The sequence below is a fragment of the Cyanistes caeruleus genome, chromosome 1, assembly GCF_971803275.1.
Source record: "Cyanistes caeruleus chromosome 1, bCyaCae1.hap1.1, whole genome shotgun sequence".
Taxonomy (NCBI): Eukaryota; Metazoa; Chordata; class Aves; order Passeriformes; family Paridae; genus Cyanistes; species Cyanistes caeruleus.
Window position 1 is genome coordinate 59,908,373 of NC_141701.1, and position 19,357 is coordinate 59,927,729.

At 47.0% G+C, this 19,357-nt stretch overlaps 1 protein-coding gene and 1 long non-coding RNA gene across 6 annotated transcripts in view; one reads left to right on the forward strand and one right to left on the reverse strand.

The window, feature by feature from the left end:
- RIPOR2 (RHO family interacting cell polarization regulator 2) overlaps nt 1-19,357 on the reverse strand; it is a 108,338-nt gene that overhangs the window by 49,841 nt on the left and 39,140 nt on the right. The window contains exon 1 of one of the 5 annotated variants that reach the window (XM_023921689.2): nt 17,398-17,886. The exons of 1 other annotated variant lie outside the window; for it this stretch is intronic. In XM_023921689.2, the coding sequence (XP_023777457.2) occupies nt 17,398-17,458 (61 nt within the window). In that variant the 5' untranslated portion in view covers nt 17,459-17,886. Of the gene's footprint in view, nt 1-500; nt 814-946; nt 1,518-17,397; nt 17,887-19,357 lie in introns of those variants that run through there. 3 more of the 5 variants (XM_023921691.2, XM_023921688.2, XM_086894754.1) reach the window with 3 other exon arrangements.
- Nucleotides 8,914-11,724, forward strand: LOC111925274 (uncharacterized). The gene is made up of 2 exons (XR_002862150.2): nt 8,914-9,020; nt 9,117-11,724. It is a non-coding gene; the product is annotated as an uncharacterized LOC111925274 (long non-coding RNA).

Sequence of the window (19,357 nt, forward strand, 5' to 3'; positions counted from 1 at the left end):
TGCCAGTGTGCAATGTGTTTGCATCAATCCTTGGGAACGAGCCAGAGGACTGGAAAGGGAACTTAAGAGCGTTTAAGCTCTCCTCTAGCCAGTAATACCGTAAAAGCCCACTGGAAATAGACAAGACCTAAGGAAACGCCGAGACCATTTTTATGGAACAGGGCTAAGCACTTCCACGCTCCGTGAGAAAATGTTAAGCCAGTTTCACGTCCCTCAGCGAACACCCGCGTTCAAGATTTTCTTCGCAATCACAGCCTAACACCATGCCCGGGATGGCCCACAAGAGCACCTCTGCCCTCCTCAAAGCCTTGCCGCCGCCGGCAGATGAGCGGGGTCGGGACCCGCTCCTGCGAGCGCGGCTCTCCAGCCCCGCAGCCCCGGAGCCGGGCTCGGCCACGTCCCCGCTCGGCAGCTCCCCTTCCTTCTTTCCTTCCTTCTTTCCTTCTTTCCTTCCCCCGCGGGCTCGGGCCCCGCACCCCTCCGGGAGCCCGGCCGGGTACCTGTTGCTGCCGGCGGTGCTGCCGCGGCTCACAGCCCGCTCCGGGACGCCGCTCGCCCGCCGCCGCCCAGCGCTCCTCGGGCACCGCGGTGCCCCATCCCGGGCGGCAGCGCCCGCAGCTGCAAAACTAACAAACAGCGAATCGCAATTTTTAAAAGAGAATAAAATTAAAGTTTAAGAATGAAATTAAAAAACCACAAAAACTAAAAACGAGGAGAAGCGAGAGCAGCTCCTCTGCCGGCGCCGCGCACCGCCGCTCTAGCAGCGAGCGAAGCCGCTGCCGGCTTTTCCTTGCGGGGCTGCGGGAGGGAGGCGGAGGCGGAGGCGGGGGCGGTGCTGCTGCCCGGCCTCCGCCCGCCCCCACCCGCGGGCAGCGCGGGGCTGCGGAGCCCCCCGGGCTCGGCCCCGGGGCGTGCGGCGGAGCCGGCGCTGCCGGTGCCTCCGTACCTTTTTGGGAGAGGCGGTGGTGCGGCTCTTCCGTTCTTTCTTTCGGTGCGTCTGGCCCCTCAGGCCGTTTGTCCCAAAGACGGAACATCCGCACAATCCCTCTGACCCTTCTCGCCTGGAATGGGGCAGGGAAGAAGCTGCCGCCGCTTGCCTTCCCCGTGGCCGCTGGACCGCTCGCTGCAGCCTCCGCTGCCTTCAGCACTGTGCGTGAAAGCTCTAAATTTGGATGTTGGGCGGGCTGAAGACAGCAGTTAAAGGCGAATATAAATGAAAGAACATTGCAATGAATGGACCTTGCGTTTCTTCCTTTAAGCATCTTTTCTGTTACCCCAAGAAAAAAAGGCAGGAACACCGTATTTTCCCAGAGAGTGTGAGGTATTTTCTTCAAATTTGGTCTTCCTTCCAAAATGCATAGTCCTGTTTACTATCAATATATCTCTCTAGAGAGATATGGATTCTGCATATATTTGTTGCTATCCTTAGGACTTCTTCATTTCTCTTCTGGGACTATTTTTAATGCTGGACTTTACATCAGCCAACAGAAGTACCAAACACAGGTTGCATTTTCTATACGATTTGCTGTTCCTCTGCCAGCATTTAAAGCTGTTGTAGGGTCCTTCAACAAGCTCTCCCTTGTGCCTCTTAAACAGCTGCAAGTGCTTCTTTTTTGGGGGAGGGGGAGTGAGGGGCAGAGGGAACCCCTGGCAGATCTATGGGGTTGGTAAAAAGACACAATTTGGAAGGAGGCTTGAGAAGTCAATGCTGATACCCTTCCCATATTCCTGTATCTTTCCCCATTTGGGTCAGGATAGGTAGACTCATTTTGGATGCAAATGTTTTTCACTGAGTACCCTGACCTGTCACTCAGAGGATGATACTGTATGAAGAAGTCAAGAAATGGCAAGAAAGACAGAGCTAGGTTTTTACAGTACATGCAGAACAACCCCCAAAACCGTCCCTGAATTAAAAATCCAAGCTGCCAATTCCAGTTGACCTATCATCTTAAGTAATTTTCAGCAGGAATAATGAACATGAGTTATTTATACTGTATGCTGAAAATAAACCCTGTAGCCTTAGAAAGTAGAAATGAGATAAAATTACTCCAGATTTAGTACAAGCAGAGAAGGATGCTCTTCACACTAGTGTGTGGACTTTGGGGGCCTACAGGCTGTTTCCAAGGTTTTTGATTTCAGAGGGGCTCTACAGCAATCATGGCTGTGGTATTTCCAGAGGCACTCATTTCTCCACTAGAAAAAGTATAGGGGCTGCTGCCAACACAGTGTCACTGCTGTAGCTCCAAGGCAAAATTTTAAGGGTGACCTTTCTACATCTCTGACTGAATCAAGTATTCCCCATTTAATGTGTGTCACATAGGATGTGAACTCTGAGGCAAAGGCGGAGGAGTCGCTTTCTGGAAAAAGCAGCTGTGCATTTTGGGCTATGGAATGCCAGGGAAAGAGGAGAGGAAATATTTGTGGCAACGCTGAAAGCTATAAATGTCTCATCATGCACACTTAATATGTGTTTGAGTTCATTTCAGCCTTTTAGGGGGTGGCAGCTCTCACTATGGAAGATTGGTTAATTAGGTAAAGGTTTTCAGTGCCACAGATTAATTGCAACATCTTACTTCCACTTGGACCACCCTACAGTTCTGGTCAATTGTTACCAATTCCCTCTGGCCTTTTGATCTCATCTTGCAGAAGATTTTTTTGAACTTAAGGTTACTGATGCAAATTACCTCATTCATATTGCAGTCTCCTCTTTCAAGGAAATACCCTCTATCCTATGCAAATACATATGATAGGGATGTATGAGCTGTTTCTCTTCATCTCTCAATATATTTTAGCATAGCAAATGTGGAAAGCTACTCTGTTCCTCCCCACCATGCCAAGCCCTACATACACTCCCACCTCCCTGCCCCCAGTGCTTGTTGAAACAGCTGGGAGACTGAGTAGGTTTATGGATGCTCTAGATAAAATCTTTGCCCCACTTAGTCCTTCTGGACATGTATTCATCCTGACACACATGCTTTTGAAAGGCTCGGGACAGTCATTCCACGTGTATCTTGTTTTGCTAATTCAGTGGAAATTGCCAGAGAGCTCTGTCTCCCTCCATCATCAGGCAGGAACTGAAGCTGCCATTGTATTGTGGCTGTGATCATGCTACTCTGCCTATAAATTATTCACGGTTTTGCAGCATAGTCTTCTGTTATGTTAAAAATAGGTCATCATGAGTGTCCCCAGTGAAATTTCTAAGTGACAACAGCTGATTTTAGCTTTGTCTCTGGAAAGCAGTGACCTTTTCAAAGCAGTAATTGACAATTATGGTGTACTTCTATCTCTGTGACAGCTCCACTGCACCTTCACAAACATTAATTTTCAGCAATGGTAACCCCACATTACACTTGAGACAACTAAACCAGAGATACTGAATTACACGCTGAGCTTTGCCGAAGCACTTTGCTTTCTATTAGCCTTTGCTTCCAGGCCAGAGTAAATCAGGATTACCAGAGAAGAGATTATAGTCTGAGAATACCTAAATGCTCTGCTCCTCCCAGGTACTCAGAAAGCTTCTTGAAAGGGTTGAGCAGGATTTTCTGGCTGATATGCATCAGTTACACACTGCTCTGGGGGGGTGGGGATATATTGAGAAGTACTTCACTTTCCCAGTTGCCACACAGACTCCAGCCCACTGATTCCCCAGAATCAAGAGAGCAGGAGGCTTTCAGGTCAATTGCAGACCTAGACAAATCTGGAAAAGGGGAGCACAACCCAGTAGTCTGGACAGTGGTCCAGGGGAAACTCTCTTTCCCCCTTAAGATACTGTGCAGGAGGGCTCTGTGTGGACCCCCCTGAGATACTGTTGAAATTTCCCTGCTTGCTGTGGGGATGTGTGTCTGTTATGCAGATACAAAGACTCAGCTCAGGCCTCAGTGACTTCATTCACCTGAAAGCAAGGACTAGTGGTGGGTGGCAATGCTCAGCAGACCATGCAGATAGCAATTTGCATGGAGGTCTCCTGTTAGCTTGTTCAGAGCAGCAAGAGGCCAAAGGAGGTAGGGAGATGGTTGGGCAGGCCACAGCTTTGAGCTTTGGGTATCTGAGGTAGATCAGGCCTGCCCTAGCCTTTAAGGAAGATAATTTATACCTGTTTTTTTCCTGATGAAACGTGTTTTTGCTGTGTTCCTGTGTAACTTCCATGCTTAGAAGGGATGCACAAGGCATCTTTATACTGCTGATGGACATCCCACAGGACATCTCCAACAGGTTTCACACCTAGGGAAGTCATCTGTGCGAACACAGGGTACAAACCTGACTGCTCTTACCTGGGGATCTTGGTCCAAAAATATAGGTGGATGATCATATTTGAGAGTGGGGAACATGGCAGGTGCTGGAACCATCACTTGGGAAAGCTTTTAGAGGAGAGGTAAAAGACAAGACCCTGACCCCTGCCATGAGCAATCTGGCAAGACATGAGCTTTAACATTCTGACCATATGCAAGTTTGCCATTACTCTTTCCAACTATACATATTAAAGTATTGCCACAATTCTCCTACTGCACCCTGCCCATGCTGCTTTTTGGATTGACTCCATTCCTTATACCTTCTGTCCAGTTTGTTGGACATCCATTGTCATCCTGTAGCACTTCTTGCTCTCCCTTTAGAAGAGTTTGATACCCACTTGTTTTTCTCTCCTCTAACCACTGTGCAATCATTTCCCCCCTTTAACTTCCCATCACTGTGTTGCTGCTCCACCCTCAAGTTCCTCATTTCTCATGATGGTGCTTTTGCAAGTCTTTCCACTTGCTGCTCTGGGGCACTTTGTGGGGAAAAGTTACTAGTGCTGATCTTCTGCAGTGATTCAGGAACAAATTCCATTTGTGACTTCTGGCCAGATGCTCAGCACAGCTGGATCTTTGGGAACTACTGAAGCATAATGCAGTGATTGTGTCCTGTGGCATGGTGGTCAGGACACACTTGGTATGCCAAGGAAGAGCTATGAGGGAGAGGGCCAGGGACACAAAGGGGAGTCATCTTTAGCTTTTGATGTACCACAGACATAACACTTTCCCTTGGTAATCCTTCTTTTATCTTTTCTTTGTCCCACCTGGCTGCATTTGTGGTGGTCTGAGATAGCTGCCTTGAGATCAAGAACACTTCCCACAATGGCCTGTGCCTCTGGCAGCATTTGATGTTCAGGAGGTGTATGCACAAGCATACACCCTACCTATCCTCACATATATAACTTGGGGGAGCAGGACGAAGGAGCCACCAATTGCATTTTTTTTCCCCAGAACCTGTTTCAAAATCAGCACTGATGCCTCTCATGGGCAGGTTTTACGTGGCAATGCTCATGCAGGGTTGGAGGGAGCAGCACATTCCAGTTTCTCAGACTGCTTAGCAACCAGGGCTGGCTGAGCTGCTCTGAAGTGCACACCAAGTGTGTGGATGGCGTGTCTAGTACTGTGGCTCTAGCCTTATTTTTTTCCCCATCTCTTGGTTTTGAAAATCACTCCTTGTTTTCTATTTAAAGCATCTGAAAAACTGCTGGAAACCAATTTTTGCTTTCCTGGACAGCTGGAAGTCAGTTACACTATGAGATGATCAAAGCTACAATAAGAGGATGGGAGACTTGGAAAGACAGGTATGGCACTACCAGCCTGCTTTTTGGGAGCATGACTGCAGGACGATGTCATTCATGCTGCTGGTAATGGGCTGGCTTGAAGTCCTGCTGCTGGACAGCCATGAAACCAACTTGGCCAGAGGAGTGCAGTGAGTGAACACATTGCTTTCCATGGGTCTGCAGCATGTGAGATTCCTGCTCACGGCTCCCTGTCTCAGGACAACCAAGATGCTTAAGATCAAGAAGGCCCCATTAGACCATTTCCAGGAATGGATTCAGCTTCATAGACAGAAAGTCAATATGTTCCTAGCTTACTCACTGGGATCCTCTTGAATCGTTAGGTAATCTCTTGCCTCTTATTTTTTTCTTGGCTTTCAAATGCCCAGACCTGTCTCCCTGCCACAACCTTCACCATCCGTCATGACAGCAGTCTGAGATTCTGAGTCTGTTTGGGGTTCTCTTAGGAACTGAGCCCATCTCTTTCCATGTTATCATGCAGTAATGCCTGTTGCTGAAACTTGCTGCTGACATGAGGACTGCAGTTAAAATGTGGTCCCAGCTCATGTCCAGCTCCATATTCCCCTTGCACCCTCATCTGCACTTGAGAGGCAAATTTTAGGGAAGCTCTAAAGCTCAGAAGAGGATAAAACCTTTTTTTATACATGCCCAAGCACACTCTGGTTCTCCTCCATGAAGCAGACAACTGGCCTGGAAGGACCAAGGATCATGAAAGATTGTATTATATGGGGCAAGACACTATAGGACATGTTAGCAAACATCCTAAGTTGCTGACTGAAAGAGCGAGTCAGGAGCACCCTGACCAAAGTATGACTTTGGCCTGCCTTGCTTTGGCCTGTGACCCCCAGCAGCAGCGTAGAGGCAGGCCCTGCTTTCCTGCTGCTCTGTGAGCCCCACAGGTCATGGCAAGAAGGGGAGGAGCTGCAGGGGTGATGAGCATGGTCTGAGGAAAATGATGGTCACGTAGAAGAAGGCTGCAAAGGCTGGGGTGGAAGCAGAAGAGAAGGAGCAAATAATGCCAGACATGTTTGGAAATCTGATTCCATGTATGAATCCTTCAGTGCTGCACACCTGTCTTCATGCATGTCCCTAACAGGGTAGTTTCATAATAGAAATCCAGGAGTCCTCAGGTGCAAAGGCCCCAAGCAATTTCCATCCTTAGTTACCTTAGTGTAACACCAGTTTCCTTGTAACCATTCCCAGATAAAATGCAGTATGGGTGACCCATCGAGGTCCTTGGTGCAGAGACTGTGCTCCTCTTTCCTTCTTGTGAACCAAAATTTTGCACAGAGGACTGCAGCTTTGAGAAATGATTTTCATTCCCTCCCTGCCTCCAAGATACCACCACTTCCCTCTTTTCCTCACCAGTGCATATTTCTGTGGCTTAAATATAGCAAATACAAAACAAGTGCAGCACACACAAAATGCCATTCGGGGGAGCGCAATGAACATGCTGCCTCTGTAACGTAATGAGCCCCAAGTGCATCTGCCAAATATTTGGACTGAGATTCCAAGGGAGAGGGGGTGGTCTGAAGCACAGAGAAGCTCAGACCAAACCCTTAAACCAGTACCCCAAGGCATCTCTTGGGGGGACACAATTGGGGGTTCCTTGTTGGTCCAGCCTGCCTTCACCTGGAGGTGATTGACCACTCATAGCATATTTCCTCTAGGACAGGTGAAGAGCAGCTTTGTGTGAGTGTATTTAAAATTTACAAGTAATACATAAAACAAATAAGTGTTTCTTTAGGGGTGTGTTCTGGCTTTGTGGCTGAGGTTAAATGACACCAGTGAAACCATGCCAGTTTTTGAACATCTGACCCTGTGTACTATTTTCAGTGCAGTGATTTTTGAAGTGATTAATGACAACAACTTGGCACTACTCAGAGGCTGGTGTTGCTGATTAAGCTAACTCTTCCTTGGCTCACAACAGGCATCAGGAATAGAGTGGGCAGGAAGCTCCCCAGAGTGACAGAAGAGGCAGAGCACATCAGGACCTCCTGAGCTGCCTGCGTTTCGATGGGGAAATTATTAAAAAAAAACTACCAACATCCAACTCTAGAGCTGAGCTCAGCAGTGCTGGAGTGCTCTACTCCTCCTGCGGCTTTTTCTTTGAGAATATTTTTGTATGGATTCTTTCCAACATTCCCACCCCTCTCAATAAAAACAATGAGCCTCCCTTGTTAAGTGTGTGCTGGGATTGCTAGTGCGGCACTCCTTGCATGTGTTTGTAGGAGGATCTCAGAGATGCTATCTGGTTTCAAATCTATCTACATCTATAAAGCATCTCTCTTCTCCAAGACCCTCAAGTAAAGGAAATCTGTTATTTCAGTGTGAAGGCACTGAGCAGGACTCTAAAACTTACAGGAGCTCTCAGTTGGCAAACTGCACTTCTGCACAGTCACAACCAACAGCTAAAAAGAGCATGGTGCCTTGTAGACAATATCCATGTTCACAACAGAGATCTTCCACTGCTTTGAGCTACCATGAAGTGAGAAGGACATGAAAAAAGCTCCAGTTATACCATGGAGCCTGAATGCTGGCCAGTCTTGTTAGCCACTGGAATATTAATTACAAATTAGAGAAAGCCATGGGGCTCATCTGTGAGATTTTATAAGCTCATCTCCCTGAGGTCCTGCAGGAGTCCTTGAAAATTTAATAACTATGTTGATGACATATACTGAGTATATTCACAGAGCTTTTAGCTGTCCTGCCAAGCCCCTCAGAGAGGCTGCCCCTCTCTCTTCTGCCACAGGTGGCTGTGACACCCCTCCAGGGAACCTCCTGGATAGCGCTCCACAGCTGCCATACCTGAACCATAGGTGCGCTCCTCAGGGAGTGAGGAGGGCTGGGGGCTTTTCACTCTGGTGTTACACAGCATGAAGAGAGGATCACTTGCACAAAAGCTCATCATTGCAAGTCACTTCCCCTAGGGCTGGGCACAGGGAGGGCAGGAAGACAGAGCTGGCCTGGGGAGCAGACTCGTGTGATGAAAGGGGAGCTTTTGCAAGCCCTTGTGTGCACTGCTGTAAGGCACCTCAGCTCTCTTGGAGTTTTTGGGGTAGTTTTGCGGTTTGCTTCCCAGGGTGGTCATTTCACCCAGGGTTTTGGGCTTGAGCATTTATTTCACTGGACTATTTTGAGTGTCTTTTCTTCTCTGTGGAATGGGTTGTGATTAATTGTAGGCAGGTTCATGCAATGCCACAACATGGGCAGTAAATCCATGGCAGGGCTCTGGTTAGTGATGCTACAGGAGCAGCCCGGGTGCTATGATGCAACAGAGCAGCACCAAGTGCAGGCAGTTTTCCCAGTGGAGCATAACTAAAAGCATCACTGTGCACTGAGGGAACCTAACCTGGGCCCATGTGGGCATTACCTTAGCTATATTACCTTAACCAGGGTTAGAGGCAAAGCCCAAGTAAATACCACTTTAATGGTAAGTGGCTGCTGAAGGGCTTCCTCGATGAACCTGCTATCACAGAGATGAGTCTTCCGGACTCCTGCAGTGGATCTGCCTCCTGTTGCCCTGCAGGTGGGAATGCTGGGCTGTGGACCCCGACAGGCACCAGCCACATTTGTTGCCACTGCTGCCAGGCTGGCACCAGGGCAATGCCATGGTCAGCAAAAGAGCCCAGGTCTTCAGCAGTGAAGAATTCCTGGATTCCTGTTTCCATGCCCTGAACTGACACCTGGAGGACTGCTTGTTTCCCTTGCTCCTTCTCACACACACTCACTATAGATGAAGAGGAATATAAGGTACCCAGTTTGAGAAGCTAGAACACTATATCTCAGAGAAGACTGGAATGGAGGTCATCCATTTGGGTGCAACCAGATGTCTTTATCCACTGCTATCTGTTCAGGCAAGGGCTGGTCACAGTGGGCTTCTCCTCAAAATACCAGTTTATTTTCTCACTCTCTGTGGCTTCCTGTCTTTCTACTTCACTTCTTCCAAGTGAAGTGAAGTGAAGTGAAGTTTTATCAACTATTAGAACTCCAGGTATCATTTCCAAGCTCTGCATCTCTGAACTTTCTAATTCCCAGACTACCTGAAATTAAACCAGAGTAAGCCAATGCCAGCCCACATAAGTTATGCAGATTGAAGCCTTTTATGCTCAGGATTTCCATGGCAGTTTTGCTTCACTTGTTTTCCAATTGCCAAAGACACAGGAATATCAGGGACTCTTTCACAGCATAAACCCTTGCTTCAAACCATTTCCCTGCTCCTGGATGCCAGATCAACAACACACTGCTTAAAATTCTGTGTGGCTTGACAACTCCCTCTCCCCCACAAGCAATGCAGAGATATAGGAGAAATCCTACTATTGGGAAATCTTCCCACCTTCAACTTTTTAGTGTCTCTGTGACACTGTCAAGTGTTTGACTATTCTCTCCCTCTCTCTCCCCCTCTCATCCATACACACAGACTGTTTTTGCTCCTCGCCTTTTAACTCTGTACTTCCTGACCCGGTTGTTTTGTGCCTGTCACACCCATGGTACACCAACCACAAGGCTCTGGTTCAGCATCCAGGCAGGCGGAAGCTCATTTCACAGGCAGCTTGAGCTGTGCCTCGAATTATTAAAGGGGTGAAGTTGTTTACGCCACCCACTCACGTTAGCCAAGATACATTCATTCTGTGAATTTAATGACGGGACTGAGCGGCAAAAAACTTGTATTTCTTGGAACTTTTGTAAAACATTTGTAAAAATGCTATGTAAGAACAGGAGAGGAAAAATGTGGGAAAAGAAAGGCGATTTTGCTTCAGCCTTTGGTGTGACACTTGTTTTGCAAGCTTAGAAGGTGCCCCAAGCACACCTGATCAGTGGTTTGTCTCTGGCTTTTACATACCTTCCTCTTTCCTCTGAGGGCTGGTTAAATGCCACTTGTTTATTTGACCTAGATTTTGCCCTCACTGTTGTTATTATTAGTGATCTAGAAATATCATCAACTGATATGAACTAAAAAAGCCGCCTTCCAGAAATGGAGAAAAAAACACCAAAAAGGTCTTTAATTAAAAAATAGGGAGAGAAAAAAGCAGAAAGTGTCTCTCATTTCAATCTTTTTTATTTTCTTTTTTCATTTGGGCCTCATGGGCTTGTACTTTTCTGCTTCATATATGGAGTGTGATGCCCTGTTAAAAATAACCCTCCAGCTGCCCATGACAGCTGGAAGTGCCAGAGCACCCCGGGTGGGTCAGTGTGGGGGCGCCTGGGGTGGGGATGGGTGTCTCACACTGAGTCCGCTGACCACAAAAAGCTCTCTCCCCAGTCTGCATAACTCTGTGTCCACCCATGGGCCAAAACCAAAATGAAGCAGCTGCCAGAAGCAGGTGAGTGGAGCATTTAGTGTAAACAGGAATAACAAAAATGCTCCATAAGACAGCACCCTTTTTTCCTTGCCATCCTTGTCCTGCAAGTTAAATAGGTCTGATCATGCTCTTGCAGAAAGGTGCTTCAATCTCTGTTTATAGGCTAAACATCTCACTACAGTCCATCTATCTGGATGAAGCAGACACTGTTGCCTTGGTGATGGGACTTCTCATCCTCTGGCCTGCAGGAAGTAGGCACACACTTTCTCCAGGAATGTGAGATAGCCAAAAGGACAAGTAGGGCTGGTGGGACCTGTAAGCATTTTCAGGACACTGATCCACAGTCTCCCAGCAGTCAGGAAGGAGAAGCTCCCATGTTTGATACACTGCAGGGCTGCTCATCCTTACAACAGCGTCCTGAAATATTGGGAACTCATATGCTGGATAAAAAGTAGCCTGGTCAAACTCTTTGAGGTGGAAACATAGGAAAAACAGTATCTGTAGATCTCTGACATAGCATCATGCTGGAACACCGGACTGATATGAACACATGAGTATCCTTAGAAGACATCATTCTCTTAAAGTTACACCACTTTGATGTACTCTGTGGGGAGGGATCATACCTGAGGGGTCTCACCATAGCAGAGCCAGATACAGCAAGAAAAGAAACCTGGGCCTATGGGTCACAGACAAGCTGCGACACGGATGTCCCCATGTGACGTTTCGACAAGCCACTGCATTGTACGTCCGAGAGAAGCACAGTGTCTAGTATTGCTTTAGGGAAGGAGAAAAGTTGCTTAACCTGAATTGTTGCTGAATAAAGAGTCTCAACTGTAAGTTAACATCCAAGGCTTTATCCTCAGTCTTCGCTAACATCTCTAACCTCATTATGTGCAGGCAGTGCACATAACCATGTACAGCAGCTACCTTTCGTTTCAGCTAAGCCTCAGAGCTGGTCCCAAACCCCAGAACTAAAGCTCTCTTCTCTCTTATAAAAGACAGGCAGGCTTTACAAGGATGTAAAGGCATCCGGTGCATTTTGAAGCACATCTTAAACATTTGATGCAGTTACTGTTCTCCTAGGAGCCTTGATGGGCAGCAGTGTTGGAATCTATCTGTATGCCATAAGCAGCATGTCAGTCCTGGGCATGGAAAGGGCCCTGGGACTCTGTGAAGTGCAGCATCTAAAATGTGGCTCTGGTCTACTAAACTGGAGAACACACCTAATAAACATAATGAAAAATAAAGCATTGGCTCCCCCCCCCCCCCCCCCCCCCCCATTCTTTGGAAACACTGATGGGATTTCATGTTAGATTTGGCCTGGGAGGGAGGTTCTGGTTACCCTATGTACAACACGAGGACATATACAGGAAGTGGGAACTGAAGGTGTGAGGAGAGGTCAGTGTAGAGCAGTTACATGAAAAGATCTGCAATAAATCACAGCTTAATTTCTACTTTTCCTGTGCATTCTCAATTTGGATAGGGTGGTCAGGGCTAACAAAATATTCGGACCTAAATTCTCGAGTGAATACCAAGCAAGTTTGCCAACAACACTAAATTGGTAAGAGCTGTTGACTCCCTCAAGGGCAGAGAGAGCCTGCAGAGAGACCCTGATACATCAGAGGACTGGACAGTCACCAGCTGTAAGAAGTTCAACAGGGCAAATGCTGGATTCTGGACCTTGGATGGGGCAGCCCTGGCTGTGTATATAAACTAGAGAACACGAGGCTGAAAAGCAGCGCTGTGAAAGAGACCTGGTCAATGGCAAGGTGACTCTGAGTCAGCAGTGCCCTGGCAGCCAGGAGGACCAGCCCTGTCCTGGGGGACATCAGGCACAGCATGGCCGGCCGGATAAGGGAGAGGATTGTCCTGCTCTGCTCTGAACTGGGGCAGCCTCACCTTGAGTGCTGGGGGCAGTTCGAGGTGCAACAAGACAAAAAAAACATTAAGCCATTAGAGAGTGTCCAAAGGAGGGCAATGGAGATGACAAAGGGCCTTGAGGGGAAGCCATGTGAGGAGCAGTTTTCACTTGGTGTGTTCAGCCTGGAGGAGACTCAGAGGAGATCTCACGGCAGTCACAACTTCCTTGTGAGGGGAAGAGGAGGCGCAGGCACTGATCTCTTCTCTCTGGTGACCAGGGACAGGACCCAAGGAAACCCCATGAAGTTGTGTCAAGGGAGGTTTAGGCTGGATATTAGGAAAAGGTTCTTCACTCAGAGGGTGGTTGGGCACTGGGACAGGCTCCCCAGGGAAGTGGTCGCAGCACTAGCCTGTCAAAGTTCAAGAAGCATTTGAACAATACCCTTGGGCACAAGGTATGACTCTTGATAATCCTGTACAGGGCCAGGAGTTGAACTTGATGATCCTGATGGATCCCCTCCAACTCAGCATATCCTATGTGATATGCTGGCCATGTTTTCTGACTGATTGCAAATTCTGCTCATGGATGTGTCTGCTTGATCTAGGAGCTCCTGCTGTGCTGAGCCTGTGGTCAACAGTCAGAGGCTGTGCTGGTGTGGTGGCATCACACCTCCGTGTAAACCTCCCAGGGAAACCAGGGTCTGCCCAGAGAGCTGACTTGTGCTCAAATCCCCCTCACTCTCTGGCCTTGGCTCATCTTGGACAGTCAGGGAAAATCCACACCATCACCGCAGGCTGCAGTGATAAAGGGAAGCCTAGTGCTAGTGGAAGGGATTTCTTTTCAATGAAATATAACTTCAGAATCTCAGGCACTTAGAGTCACTAAAAAATTAAATAGCATTTTCCCCAAAGTAGGTGTTTTGACCTAACAAAATTGCAAGAGTAACTGAAGACACTTGCTTTGAGTTAACATAGTGACTAGGGATGAAAAGAAATTAAACCTATCACTCCCTGTGCTTTCAAAAGGCTAAAAGAATTTCTTCCTGAAACTTTTGGACACTACAGCTGTGCTCTGCTCTGCTCAACAGAGCTCTGCTCTCTCCAACACTGGCCATGTTGCAAAGGAGAGGGAGTTGTGCTTCACTGAACCTAAGCACAGTCACTTGCAAAATCTCTGCAAAGCCTCTAAAGGAGAGAGCACCATGTCAGTGCCAGGCACTGTTATTACAAAACAAGGGAAAGAGCTAACAAAGTTTCTTTGAGGATGAACATTTTGAAGCTTTGAATACCTATTGCATTTTTGTGAAGATAGTTCTAGCCTATTTTGTCACACCCAGCTCTTTGACTTGTGATTTTAATGTATAATAAGGAAAAGCAATGCCTATTGAAGCATTAGTAAAAGAAAATTGTGGAATTATTAATTATGGTGAAGAAAACACAAGTTTCCAACAAATGTTTTGGTTTGGGAATATGGAAAAATATCAGTGCCATCTGACAGTCTGTATCAATGGGAAAATATTTCCCCCTTGATCTTTCCCAGAAGAGAATTTAAAACTGTAATTCTGAGAAGAGTTATCCTAGGAAATCCTTGTTGATATTTCACAAAACTTGAAACACCAGAGGAACTCCAGTGAGCTGTAAGTTAATGTTGTGTCACTAATGATGCGATAGCCTGTCAGTGGTCTTGGCCTCGTCAAGGAATAGCTGATGTAGAAGCCATATTTAAGCAAAATTTAAGGAGATGGAGTTCAATCAGTGTCAATCATTAGGATTTTAGGGAAAATAATTGTATTGATAGCGTACTCGGACTTTGGTAAGAAATAAAACTTTGCATGAGATCTTTACATGCATAACCCAGCTGAGAAATCATCAAGGATGCCAGTTTCTAGAGAGTACCTACAAAGATTGGTTCTTTGTCCCATGGGACTGAATTTTTATGTCAGTGACCTGAACTTTAAACAGTGATTAAGTATGCAGGTGGCACCATGTCTGGAGAAGTGGGAAACAGGCTACTTGAGGAAGTGACACTATTCATCTGGCTTTAGTATGGGCATAGCTGGGAGCAATGGAGATAAGCCATCCTGACAGGATAGCATTGACTTTGTCTTGAGAAATTTGACTCTGAAAGACTTGATGATTAAAGAGAAAAATCTGAGAAAAGCAGACCCTCTTGTGATGCTGCAACCTGAAAGGATTTCAGCAGATTCTTGAACTGATCCTGATATATATATAATACATTAATTAAAAAGTATGAGTAAACATATCATGTAACTTTCGGATTTGTCCCTGGTCTAACAGTTTTGGAGCGCTGGGCTCTATGCTGGTGTCCACATCTCTCCAAGGGACTGCTCTCAAGAACCATGAAAATGCTTAACAGATTAAAACTTTATAAGGAAACAGTCATTTGTGACTGTTGTCTGCTTGGCAAAGGATAAGAGGGCCTGTAGATAGTTATATGAGATTTTTGTATGCACAAACAATAGTGAGACCTTAGCTCTCTTGGACAGAAGGGAAATTATCTCCAAAAAAAGTGGATAGATCAGTGGTAGAAGAAATAAAACATAGCTGTCTTTACTGGTGATGGTAGTTAAGCCTTGGGATGAGTTAAAAAGGTAGACAGAGATTTGCCATCATCACTTTTCAAGTAAAGGTGGATGTGGAAAATAATAAAAAATAGCCCATGCCCTAAGAGCTGAGGTCTGCACAGAGCTGGGAGTTCAGTGCCTGACAAATGCCTCCATCTGGCCTGGAAATCAGCAACTAAGCTTTGGCTGCAACTAAATTTTGGCTGGCTCCTAAGGCTGCAGCATGAGCGGGGCGGGGGCTGCCCTGTGACCGAAACGGGCCCTGCTCCTCCCTGCTCAGATCCCACCCAGCCCCAGGGAGTGTGCTGGGCTGTCCAGGGTCAACAGCGCTCCAGAAATAGCAGCCATAAAGTTAATGTTTCCTTGCTAACCCGTTCAAGAGAGAGGAGAGGGGGCTGAAGGGGAAGTCTAGCACTGTGCCTGTGTTGTTTGGGCTTTCCAGCTGGTAGGTTTGGGAGCCAACAATTCCTCTGTCTGAGAGAGCAGCTGGGACAGAAGTGTTCCCAGTTACATGTAGGTGAGTTGAAGAGAATGTCACTAACACATAGACTCGTAGGATACCTCAGGTGGGGTGGGACCTCAGAAGATCATCTATTCCAACCTCCTGCTCCAAGAAGGGTCATGGAGAGGTTTTTAAAATGTTCCTGCCTTTGAAAAGCAGAGCCTCCTCTAGCTGTTTCTGCATCAGCCCTGCCAGAAACAACTTAGCTGAGAGGCTGGAACAGATTTTTGAAGTGGTGTATCATTCCCTTCAGATAACGCAATATATGTATCAACTAACCTGCCCACATTTCTCTCCTTCCCTTCTACATTTCTGACTAAGAACATGGGCTAAAGGTTCCAGAAACAGCAAAGCTTAAAAATCCATTGACTCTTCAGAGCACTTGCAAATGTCTGTATCAAGTCAGAGCACGATGATTATCCTGGGAAGCAGCATCCACCTGTGCTGAATGCAGGATGTAGCAAATGCAATGGGGTACTTTCAATGCCAGTTGATTTGCCCACTGGCATGAGGTGTTTCCTGGACTATCCAGAGTCCTTCCATAATGCAAATGCACTGACCTCTCCTTTCTGCAAATGCATTGCCCTTCTAAGCCCAGACTGAGATACAGGGTGAGAAGTGGGGGCATAGAGACGTGAGAAATATATTTGAATACAGAGAGAACATCATTGAGACTGCTTTCTTTTCTGAGCTGATGCCTTTCACTGGGGCTCAGATAACTTGATTTGGCACTATTCACTGCTAAGTTTTCCATACCAACCGCAGCTGAGCTTTGTTTAAATGAGGCTTGCTGAAGCTGTGCTGAAAGTGAGTTTAAAGGTTCACAGTCTTTGGAGTGGATCCAGGCAGCTCTTTGTGCCTTCAACTCCCTTAGAAACTGTGGAAGGCTTGGGGCCGGGAGATTTGCATGAGCAAGTTTTCCCCCTGGCTCGAGTGCAAAGGAGAGCAGTGAGCAGCAGCAGAAATTGAACTCCATGGGCCAGGTTCTTCCTCCTCCTCTGGGCCCTCTTATCTGCATTTCTGCTATTTTGACTTGATAGCACTCAGTACACATGTGAATGATGGTAGAGGATGCAAGCAACGAGAAATGAAGCACCAGCAGAAGCAGCTTTAGGGATAAGAAATTATGACGCCGGGACACTTTGTATCCCAGGTTGTGGCAGTTGGAGAGGAGGACACTAATTCTGCTCAGATAATTTAAATAGCAAGTCACATTTAGCCCCTGTAAAGAGCCCCTACTACTTTAACAACAGCTGCACCTGTGGTGTTGAATGTTCAATGTGCTACTTTGCACAGTGCAGCCACTGTAGAAAATACACTGGGTGTCCCCCCAGCTTTCTTCTGCAGTAACTTCCTTGAAGCTGCTGAACGATTGTGAAAGTATTTTTATTATATCTGTGGTCCCTTTGTTCTCCATTCTCTAAGGAGAAAAAGAGTCTGGTCACCCTATGACCTTGAAGCCCACAGACAACTTCAGATTTACACAAGAAATACCACCCAGGCTAGTAACCGGTCTCTAGTCTGAGTAGGAGAAGGATTAGTTTAATAAAAGATTTTTACCTCCCCCAAAGGAGCCATCTTCCTCTCCGGGTGCAGTCAAATCTTCTTGGGAGTGCTGCATCGTGGCAAGTACACAGCTCAGGGTGCAGCCAGAGCCGAGTGCTTGAACTTGTTCCTACGCTACAGCTCGACTGTTTCCTTTCACCAGTTTCCTTAATATTTTGGTGGTAACAGCTTCCGCATCTGCACTTACGAAAACAATCTCATTCACAGAAATGATGCCTCTTGTTTTTACAGTCAGTCTTTGAGATGAGCTTTGAGGTGAGGTGTCCTTACTGCTGACAGAGAAGTTGATTCTGAGAGCAGAGGAGGCAGGACAGGCTCGAAATGCATCCTGCCCTGTTGCTGAGTGCCATAACTGCGCAGCGGCAGCCCTTTCAGCCCGGGGTGTTAAAAGTTTTGCATATGAATGGGAATGTTTTCTGGTGGCAGAGGTAGAGCTGGGGAATAACTCACCCTGCTCGGACTGCACAGCAACTCCTCCCTTTCACCCCAGGGACAGCGTGACATGAGGAAACCCCCAGGCTCTCTCACCGTCATGTGTTCATGGAACTAATTTTTCTTTTAGCATGGTGGCAGTGACATCACTTTCTCACCCACACTGGGGTCGCCCATAGAATGGACATGTGGACAAGCTGGAAAACCGTAGGTGACGGCAGTTGTCCCATGGGCAGATGCCTTGCCATCATTCTCACAGTTACACTCATCTGAGTCACAGTCTGTGGTGCACTACCAAGCCTAAGGACCTTCCTGATCAGGTGTACAACAGAACAGCACCAAAGTAAAACTTGCTGTCTGCCAACAATAGGTGAATTATTTATCTCTGTCACTACTAATTCGGCATCACTCTGGTCTGTCCTGTCACTATGTTTCTTGAACTTTGTAAAGCAAGTTGACTCTGTTGTGTCAGGTCCCTCAGTTTATGAGAGGACCTTACCTACAAACTAACTCTAAACTTGTACAAAAATATGTTTGGCCATTAGGTCTGACCCTTGCACAGCCCTCCTGTCTTCCTCGGTCCGCTCAGGGATATTTCATATATCTGTCTGTCCACTGTGGGGCCTAGCACAGGTAGCTCCCCACAGCTCTGCTATCAGAAGTTAGAATGTAATGTTGTTAACCTGAACTAAGCAGTGATTACTCAGTCTGGTAATTGCATGTGTCACCACACCCTTGGAAGCGAGACTCCCAGCACAGCAGCCGTGTTCTCTGCAGCTTCCGGCAGATGAGTCACAGACATAATGAGCTCTTCTCTAGTTATTAGGTTGGGATTTTTTAAAGCTCTCCCAGTGGGTGTCTGCAAGGCACTGCACAACTTGAACTAAAGATGGGACAAGTCCATTTGAAGCACCTGATCTCACCCCAACCCAGGCCATGTTCATTAGCAAATTCTATGGCAGCACTTTGCTCATCATAGGAAGGTGAAAAAGCCCTTCCCAGCTCAGGCACAGTGTTCCTTTGGGTGCAGGGTCCCTGGAAAGTGGTGCTGCTCCCACCTGCTCATGCCTCCCCCTCACTGTCACATCAGGTGTTCTTGGCTGCACAACCTGTGAGTTGCTGCCTTGCCAGGTTGTCTGTGGGACACAGGGAAGCTGTGTTTTCCTGGGTGGATGTGGTTGAAACCAAGAGCATCCCAGGTTTGCTTTTTAGTGGGGTATTGTGGTTTGCCTGCTGGGTTGTTCCTCTGCCATGGCAGCGAGATTCCTTAAGGAACTCTGTTCCAAACAGGCCCTACTCATACTAGGCTTTGCTTTAAAACTACACTTGCTCAAATCCCCATGGACATGACAGCTTGGTCCAACAGGAAAGAGAAGAGGACTTGCTTGTGGCACCGCTGGACAGCCTAGGGGAAGTCACTCCTTTTTTAGACATCCTCCCTCATCCTTTTTCTTGCTCTGCTTATTTAAAGATATTTTTTCAGGCAAGGACGATCTCTGATTAGATGGTACTTAACGAAAGC